The following is an 8,862-nucleotide window of genomic DNA, read 5'->3' as shown; positions in this document are numbered from 1 at the left end:
CATGGGGCCCGTCTTGTCCCACAGGATGTGGTGACGGGAACCCTTGCCCTGGGTGGCTGAGGGCCGCGAGAGGGATGTGTCCACACCTTCTGGGGAGGTCACTGACTGGGACCTCGGGCCTGGCTCCTGGCTGGTAGCGTAAGGAAACCCTGGGCCCCCAAGGCTGCACTTCTCAGAGGGGAGGCAGCAGGGCAGGACCGTGACCTCAGCACGGAGAGCGCCGCCCTGAGACATGGGGCGCTGCACCCTGGACTCGGAACCCCGGGGCCGGGACTGGCTCCCCTCGGGGACCGAGGGCCGGGCATGGCGTGGCCTCTCTGCAGCAGGGGGGAGGCGAGGCCACGCCAGCCTGGGGATCTGATGCTCTTCCCATCGGAGGGCGGTGCTGATGTACGTACTCATGAAGCCACTGACTCCTGGACTTCACGGAGCAGATGGAGGGGTGTCAGGGAAGCAGAGCAGGAGAGAAACAGCCATTCCCACCAGGTGTGGAGTGCACCTGCCAGGCAAGCCTGTCTAGTGTCTTCCTTCTTGACCCCCGGCGTCCACACTGTGCTTGAAAGATCTTCACAGATTGCTGCCTCCTGGCCTCAGCTGATCTTCCGGTTGTGCTGTGAGCCGGGGCTGTTGGGCTGGTCCATGGGGTACTGGGAGGAAGCCAGTCATGCTCTGACCTTTAAATAGAGACGAGTGAGCCCCAGAGAGGAGCGACTCATTCATCCACGGTAGCCTGTGACAGGTGACCCTGGACACTGGCTCCAGGTCACAGTCTGTGGAGTCCCCAAAGCAGTTCTGCCGACTCAGTTCACACCCACTGCGCACACACGTGTGCATACTCATGCACCCATGCATACAGTGTGCACAGCAATTCACAAGGGCACGCCTGTGCACACGGCACCCACACATACATGGACACACGTATGCACACACGCTTCTAGTCTCAGACCAAGGACGGTAAACACATTTAATCAACGTCCAAAATACATTTATATAGGTACAAACGAGTTCACTCTTCCGTGACCTACAGATGGTTATGCAGCCCTCCCCGCTCACCCTGGAGGCTGGCATGCTGAGAGCATGACTCTCAATCCACAGGCCGCAGCGGGGGTGGCTGAGCAGAAACAGGGCAGCCTCGGAAGAACACGCCCTCTGGCTGGAGGAAGCCAGCTTTCCCTCCACCCGACGCCCATCTGCCCGCCGGAGCATCAGCACAGCTGAGTTCACACTGGAGGTAAGAGGGCGCCGGTCCCAGGTGGGGCTCTGGCTTGGTCGGATCCCGGGCCGAGAGGACGTGGGCCGCAGGGGGTCTGGCGCCGGAAGGCTGCCGGCGTCCGCGCGCCATCGCCCTCGCCGTGCGGCAGCGCCTTTCCCCGGGCAGGGCTTCTACAGCTGCCTCTGCTTGTGCTTCGGGTCGGTCTTGCAGTGGATGAACCAGCGCCCGCGCCTCTTCACCAGGTAGCAGCCCCTGCAGCGCTTCTTGAGGACGCCCTTGGTCTTGAAGCCCAGGGCGGGCTGCAGGCCGAGCGCCGGGCGCGCGGTGAGGAGCGCGGCGACCAGGCTGGGGGGCGCGCGGGCGGCAGGGCCGGCGCGCGGGGGGCCCGGGGCGAGCGCGGAAAGCGGGCGGCGCCCCAGCTGCAGCAGCGGGCCCACGGCGGAGGCCACTCTCCTTAGGAGGGCGGTGGCCATGTCGTGGCTGGACCTGGGGACGGAAAGGAGTTGTCACAGTGGCCGGTGGCTCGCGAAGCCGAGAAAACCGCCCTCCCCGCGCCCCTGCGCTCAGGACACGGGGCCCGGGAGGCAGCGTGTCCCCGGGAGGATAGAGCGCGGCCAGGCGCACGGGGTCCCTCTCTGATCCCGGCACCGAGTCCGGGGTCCCCGGCCGCGGGGCCGCACGAGGCCCGCGTCCACGCTCCCCTCGGGCGGCCCGGTCCGGGTTCACAGGGCACAAGGCGTGAGGTCCCGGACGGTGCCCGGCCCGCACCCGCGGCTCAGCGGGGGAAATCGCGGCCAGGGGTCCCCGACGTGCACCCTCCTGGAGCTTCGAACTTCAGCCGCCTCCCGACCCCGTCAGGACCCCAGGACTCACCTGGAAAGAGCGCGCCCGGCTCGACTATGGCGCTTGTCCCTAGCCCGTGCGCCTGCGCCCTGGGCCGCGCCTGCGCAGTGGGACGGGGACGCCGCCGCTCGGAGTGTCCGCCAGGAAGGAAGATGGCGGCGGGGGTCACGTGACGGCCCCAGCGGGGCCGGACATAGAGGCGGAGCCAGACATAGAGGCGGAGCCAAGTCAGTGCCGGGCCGAAGGTCGTTGGGTTATTTCCCGGTGGGCTGCCTTTCTCCTCCCCGTTACAACCCGGCCTTCCCATTCCCCGCGTGTGTGCCCAAGTCCCTTCAGTCCTGGCTGACTCTGTGCGGCCCCGTGGACTGCTGCCCTCCAGGGTCCTCTGTCCGTGGGATGCTCCAGGCAGGAATACTGGCGTGGGTTGCCAGCCTCCCTCCAGAGAATATTCCCCACTGGGGATCAAACCGCACACCTGCATGCTTTTCCTGGGGACTCCGTCCTCCTTGTGGGCCACAGGGCATCTAAAGGTTTTGGGGGTCCCTGGCTGGTGGGGACTTTTCATACTGTTCATGGGGTTCTCAAGGCAAGACTGCTGAAGTGGTTTGCCGTTCCCTTCTCCAGTGGACCACGTTTTGTCAGAACCTTCCACCATGACCTGTTTGTCCATATTGGGTGGCCCTACATAGCATGGCTCATAGTTTCTTTGAGCTAGACAAGGCTGTGGTCCATGTGGTCAGATTGGTTAGTTTTTTGTGATTGTGATTTTCAGCCCTCTCTGATGGAGAAGGATAAGAGGCTTATGGAAGGTCTTGATGGGAGGCTGACTGGGGAAAACTGGGTCTTGTTCTGATGGGCAGGGCCATGCTCAGTAAACCTTTAATCCCATTTTCTCTTGATGGGTGGTGCTGTGTTCCCTCCCTGTTGTTTGACCTGAGCCCAAACTATGGTGGAGGTAATGAAAATACTGGCAAGCTCCTTCAAAAGGTCCCATGATGCACTGCTGCACTCAGTGGCCCCCACCCTGCAGCAGGCCACCGCGGACCCACACCTCTGCTGGAGCTGATCCTCCCAAAGGGTCTCTGCACAAACGGCCCTGAGGGGCAGGAGGGAAGCTGGGCCCGGGCCGCCAGCCGGAGCCCTGCCCAGGTGTGCTCCAGAGCAGCGGGCCTTTCGGGGTGACCGGCATGAGCGATGCCATGGGGTGCAGTTTAGTGGCAGAAACCCCAGGACCGCAAAGAGATGCGCACCGTCCACCAGGGTGGACGTCCAGTTTCCTCCAAGAAAGGACGCTCGTCCAGCCTTCACCGACAGTTGACGCGTACCTCCCCAGGATCATCCGTTACCGTCGAAGGGAAGCCCTGCATCTCCCGCTTCCACCCTCCCGGCCCTGCCCCTGGTAGGTGAGGCCGCTGCTCCAGGCTAGGGGTGCGCAGGCTCCCGCCTTGCCCGGCGGAGCCCCTCCTCCGCCGCGCCCGCCGGCCGCACCGCGCACGCGCGCCTCCCTGCCCGGCTGCGTCCCGGGGAGCCGGCTCTGCGGGCGCCGTGCGCGTGCGTCGGCGCGTCGGCGCGCGGGGTCGAAGGTCAGCCCGCAAGATGGCGGTGGCGGTGACCTTCCTGAGGCTCCTGGGCCGGGGCGGCGCGGGGACGCGCGGCCTGCCCGGGGGCGCCAGGTGCTTCGGGGTGCGGACCTCGCCGACCGGGGAGAAGGTCACGCACACCGGCCAGGTATGACCACGGCGGCGCAGACAGCGCCCTCCCCGCGGGGCGCCCAGGCGGGCGGAGCCCCGGTCCGGCCCCCAGGTCCCGCGGCCGGGCGTCCGGGTGCTCGCGGGCCCGTCGCCAGCAGCGCAGCCCCCGGTTCCCGCGGCCCACGGTCCAGCCCCGCTGGGGGCCGTAGGCCCCGGTATCCTTGGTGCAGCCTGTGCTGTGGCGGCCCCCTGGGTCCCCGGGTCCTGGATCCGCAGGGTTGGGTCCCCAGGGGCTGAGGCGTGAGCCGGGCTGAGGCGCGTGGTGTTCGCAGCCGCTGCGGTCTCACCGTCAGAGCCTCGGCGAGCTCCGAAACTAGGCCGACAGCCCGGGGCGCCCCTTGGTTACTGTGGGAAGCCTCCGTCGGGGTCAGAAACCGCGAATCGCGTGGGTCAAATCTTCTAACGCTTGTGTACCGTTAAATAGCATGTTTCACAACTCGAGGGTCTGCTGTCTACTGGAGCACAGCCTTAGGTAGGACCCTAATTCCAAAGACGAGGGAGTAAGTACTTGTGAGGTGGCAGCTCACCCAGCAGGTTCAGAGGGGAAGGGGGCTGCGGCCCGTCAGATGCAAGGTCAGCGTGTCCGCCTCCGCTGGGACCTCTCTCCTCTGGTTCTTCCCGTTTGGACGGCTGCCTGTGGTCATGTTAGGAATCCCGCTGAAACTCCTCAGTGTGTGGTCATATGCACGGCCTGACATGAAGAAAACCCTTTTTCTGTAATGCCTATGATCGGTACAGAGGTACAGAATTGGGTTGTAAATAGCACCCCTTTTCTTTTCAGGTTTATGATGATGAAGACTACAGGAGAGTTCGATTTGTGGGTCGTCAGAAAGAGGTGAGGAAAAGGTGTGGAGGGAGGGCTTGCCAGGCAGCCGTGGTAGAGAGTCCTCGTGCAGGCGCAGGGGCTGTGGGCCCCACCTGGGGACTCGGGGCCTGTTCCTGTCCACGGTCCACAGTGTCCAGGGGCCGTGTAAGACCTGCAGCAAGTCTCTCAGGCTTCCTTCTTGCAAGAAAAATCCAGTGTGTGGTAGAATTTAAATCTCTTTTTCTGGTTTCCAAGAAACTTGTTTTGAAAGATCTGGCTTTATTGAAAGGCCACACAGAGAGCACTGAGTTCCCACTACTGTCCACCCCCCAGCAGGGCCCCTGCTGCTCTCCTCTCGGCTGACCCTGCTCCCTGCGTTAGCGCACGTGCAGAGCGCTGGGCCCTGGGATTCACTCAAGTCTGTGTCTTAGGCTTCTTCTGGGTTCACTCTTTGTGTTGGGCTTAGGAAGCTTCCCTGTGGCTCGGACGATGAAGCGTCTGCCTACAATGCGGGAGACCCGGGTTCAATCCCTGGGTCAGGAAGATCTCCAGGAGAAGGAGATGGCACCCCACTCCAGTGTTCTTGCTGGGAAGGTCCCATGGATGGAGGAGCCCGGTGGGCTGCAGTCCACGGGGTCGAAAAGAGTCGGACACGACTGAGCGACTTCACTTTCTGTTGGGCTTGGGCTTATTGCTCAGTCAGGTCCAACTCTGCGACCCCGTGGACTGCAGCCCCCAGGTGACTCTGTCCATTGGATTCTCCAGGCAAGAACAGTGGAGCGGGTAGCCATTTCCTTCTCGACGGGATCTTCCCAACCCAGGGATTGGCAGGTGGATTCTTTACCCGCTGAGCCAGCAGGGAAGTACGTTCTGTGGGTCTGGACAAACGCATAATGTCTTACATCCAAACTGCAGTGTCTCTCAGAGTATTTCACTGCCCCAGCCTGAGCCCCCCCACCCTCCTGTGCACCACCTCTTCACCCCCACCCTCTCAACAGTCCCCGACAACCCCCCAACTCACTGTCTCCACAGTTTGGTTGTATTTTGAGAAATGAAGCGGATCTGCACCTAGGCTGAGGGCTGCGGAGAGCAGGAACTGGGCTGTAGCGCCGCCTTCACGGGAAGGCGGGCTGTGTCCGTGCGTGGCTTTTGGGCAGCCGTGTGGCCACAGTGAGTCTGCACAGCAGTCCCCGGCCCTTGGCCTGGGCCGGGCCTCCTGGAGAGGCGAGGATGGAGTGGGGCCTGCTGTGGTCCTGGGTCACCTCAGGGAGGCAGAGGGCCCGCGTGGCCAGCTCCCGCTGTGGCGACAGCTGTTGGCACTGCCCTGTGGTCGCACGCGGAGTCAGAAGCCAGTGCTTCCTGCCTGTGAGTGGCGGCCGTCCCGGCCCGACAGGCAGCGGGTGTGCTGGGCCCAGGAGGTGGTTAGCGCGGCCGTTGGGGGACGCTGTTTCCGGGGTGCAGGGGTGCTGGGCCCGGGGCACAGAAGGCAGTGGGACAGCGCATCACGTGTGCTGTGGCCCGGCTGCACTTCCTCCTCCTCGCCCCCTTTCTGGAAGGAGGGCTTCAGGCAAGCCCCAGCCCAGGCCGACAGCGCTTTCCCGAGTCAGGAGTGTCCCCCTCCTCTGGGGCCTCAGTGTCGTGGTGGCTGCAGGCGGGTGGGCTCTGTGCTTCCCCCTGGCTCCTGGACCAGGAGGCCTGTGCTCTTCCCAGGCTCAGATTTTAATACCGAAACTTGGCGCCCCTCCCCCTTCATCTGTAAAGACGGGCCGTCGTTCCCTTCTCACTGCAGTCCTGGGCCCTGGGGTGCGGCTGGGGTTCTGTGTGCAGGGCAGGGAGCCTCGGGGACCCCAGGCCGGGCACCTGTCACCATTGCGATAAACAGACACTCGGTTACTCCCAGGGCCGGGATCGCAGTTGCTGTGGGCTGCGTTTACAGCTGAGGGTCTCTTCTGTGTACTTGTGTCCAGGGACGTCTGGGAAGGGAGAGGGCACCCCACCGCTGACTGTGTGTGACCCCGTGACCCTTGGACCTCAGAGATGGGTGGCCTTCAAGCGGTGGTCTGGCAGTGTTCGACCCTGAGTGTGTCAGCTGCGGCGGGACGCAGCAGCTCCCTCAGATCCGATCCGAGTCTAGGGGCTGGGCAGGCTGCTGCCCGCGCTGCGGGGCTTCCCCTGGGCTGAACCTGGCGAGCCTGGTGAGTCTGGCTCTGGTTCTGGCTGCCGCGGGTGAGCAGGTCCCGGTCCGTCAGCTCAGATGGTGCTCTCCTGGCTGAGTTCTGCATGAAGAGACGCTGGCCCCACAGGAGAGAGGAGAGATGCCTCCTTGCCGTTTCTCCACCAGCCTAAAAATCACAAATTGATTCCTTCCAGTAAGAAAACCAGTGAGCTTGGAGCAGCTCTGGGCCCAGCTGTGCTGCTGTGCTTTGCAGTTACCATGCCGTCGTCCTTCCTGTCCCTCACGCCCCTGGAACCCCTGTGGAGCAGCCCTTGGCCTGAGCCAAGGGCTCAGTGTCCCACTTCCTGCTAGGGGCCAAACCAGCTGTTAGCTCAGAGCCAGGTCCCTGTGTTGAAGTGGCTGTGGGGTCGAAGACAGGAGGAGGAGGGCGTGTGTGTGCGTGCGTGTGTGTGTGTGTGGTCAGCTCTGTGTGTGTGTGTCCGTGCGCGTGCGCCTGTGTGTGAAGAGAAGAGGGTGGGGCAGGATGTTAACAGTGGGTGAGTCATTACATGCAAATGAAGAGTTAAACACGTGTGTGCGTGTATGTGATCATCTGTGTTTTGAAGATCTGCGTAGATGTCTAAATGAGAAGGCGCAGAGCGTCTTTGCTGGCCGCGCGGTGCGTGCCTGTGGGGTGGCCTACACTGGAATTCCGCGAGCATGTTGGGGGTTGGTACCTGTCTGCGAGCGCTCCTGTCTGTCTTGTTCCAGGTGAACGAGAACTTCGCCATTGATCTGATAGCGGAGCAGCCCGTGAGCCAAGTCGGGAGTCGGGTGATATCGTGCGACGGCGGCGGGGGGGCCCTGGGCCACCCCCGAGTGTACATAAACCTGGTAACGTGCTGTCCAGACCCCGGCCCCAGCCCCTGTCCTGTTCTCTCCCCGCTGGCTGCACACGCTTGGCTCGGCCCTGCGCACGAGCCATCCACTGGGGCTGAGCAGAGGGTGGGCATGCACAGAGCTTCCAGGACAGGATAGAACTTGGGGTGGGCCGCCCCCTCGGGCAGGGCAGCCCCCGCCGTCCCTGCTGATCCGTCCGGGCTCGACCCCAGCCCCGAGGGGGTCCTCTGCTCAGCACCTCCCTGCTTCAGGCCTCCTGGCCCCTGCCCAGGACGCCGCCTGCCTCACGGGCAGGCAGGGTGGGTGGGGGCCGAGCGGACTGTTGACGGCAGGGTGCCTGGGGCCCTGGCGCGTCTGGGGAGCGGGCCCATCAGGGCCTCCACACGGTGTCTCTGGTGTCCGGCCCCGCGGCTCCCCTGGTGGCGGTGTGTCTCCAGGGCCTGGCTTCAGTGGCGGACATCTACCAAGTGTGGACTGGCGACAGAGGTGGGAGATGGAAATAGGGCAGCTCTCCCTTTGAATCTTTCAGGACAAGGAAACGAAGACGGGGACGTGCGGCTACTGCGGCCTGCAGTTCCGGCAGCAGCACCACTAGGGCGGCCGCGTGGCCAGAGCCGGCGCCGGGTCCCAGTGAAGGGTGTGCCAGAGGCCCCGAGCATGCAGAGTGCGTCTCTCTCGGTCACTGAGGCCCGGCCCTCCAGGGGCCCAGCTGCCTGCTCCTTTGTCCTGGGGAGCGTGGTGAGCGCGGGAGAAGTGGCGGGGCTGTGGCGGGGCTGCTGGGACCGGCTCAGCTCCGCCAGGCATTCTGGCCCACCCGCTCCTCGGCCGCCTGGTCTGAAATCCCACAAAATTAAGTACTGTTTAAAGGTGTTAACAGTCACGTGTGGACTGATTTAAGTACTCTGTGTGTATTTAAGAGGATAATGGTTATGATGTATTGTTTCACAAAAATAAAATCAGAAGGGGAGAGGACAGAGGTGTGGTGGGTGATGGCGGGACCTGGAGGAGAAGGGGGGAGGGACGGGGGGGAGGGGGTTTACCTGAGCTGAGGGAGCACCTGCCCAGCAAAGCTGCTGAGAAAAGACGCTCCTGGGTGCGTGCTGACGACGAAGTAGAAGTTAAGGAACCCCCGGAGCCTGCAGGAAACAAGACTAAGCTTCTGGCTGGAAGGACCGGTGACCACACGGGCCGAGTT

The 8,862-nt window shown here is 63.6% G+C and overlaps 2 protein-coding genes across 3 annotated transcripts; one reads left to right on the top strand and one right to left on the bottom strand.

Moving 5' to 3' along the window:
* On the bottom strand, positions 933–2,638 carry MRPL36 (mitochondrial ribosomal protein L36). Its single transcript, XM_018065787.1, has 2 exons — positions 2,087–2,638; positions 933–1,699 (listed from the first exon to the last, which is right to left on the bottom strand). The coding sequence occupies exon 2, from the start codon at positions 1,684–1,686 to the stop codon at positions 1,384–1,386; it is 303 nt and encodes a 100-aa protein (XP_017921276.1). The 5' UTR covers positions 1,687–1,699; positions 2,087–2,638; the 3' UTR covers positions 933–1,383.
* NDUFS6 (NADH:ubiquinone oxidoreductase subunit S6) lies at positions 3,586–8,639 on the top strand. 2 transcript variants are annotated; one of them, XM_018065718.1, is made up of 4 exons: positions 3,586–3,784; positions 4,589–4,642; positions 7,539–7,661; positions 8,197–8,639. In XM_018065718.1, the coding sequence occupies exons 1-4, from the start codon at positions 3,653–3,655 to the stop codon at positions 8,260–8,262; spliced, it is 375 nt and encodes a 124-aa protein (XP_017921207.1). In that variant the 5' UTR covers positions 3,586–3,652; the 3' UTR covers positions 8,263–8,639. The 2 variants fall into 2 exon arrangements, with proteins under 2 accessions (XP_017921207.1, XP_017921206.1); XM_018065717.1 differs by having other exon boundaries at positions 3,600–3,784; positions 7,539–8,639.

This window comes from Capra hircus, chromosome 20, assembly GCF_001704415.2.
Source record: "Capra hircus breed San Clemente chromosome 20, ASM170441v1, whole genome shotgun sequence".
Taxonomy (NCBI): Eukaryota; Metazoa; Chordata; class Mammalia; order Artiodactyla; family Bovidae; genus Capra; species Capra hircus.
This window is presented reverse-complemented; position numbering and strand designations above follow the sequence as displayed.

Excerpts from the sequence above, each read along its gene's own strand:
- MRPL36 (XM_018065787.1), bottom strand. The coding sequence starts at position 1,686 with ATGGCCACCGCCCTCCTAAGGAGAGTGGCCTCCGCCGTGGGCCCGCTG.
- NDUFS6 (XM_018065717.1), top strand. The coding sequence starts at position 3,653 with ATGGCGGTGGCGGTGACCTTCCTGAGGCTCCTGGGCCGGGGCGGCGCG. Across the intron at positions 3,785-4,588 it reads AGGTCACGCACACCGGCCAG|GTTTATGATGATGAAGACTA; the intron begins GTATGACCACGG and ends TTTTCTTTTCAG. Across the intron at positions 4,643-7,538 it reads TTGTGGGTCGTCAGAAAGAG|GTGAACGAGAACTTCGCCAT; the intron begins GTGAGGAAAAGG and ends GTCTTGTTCCAG.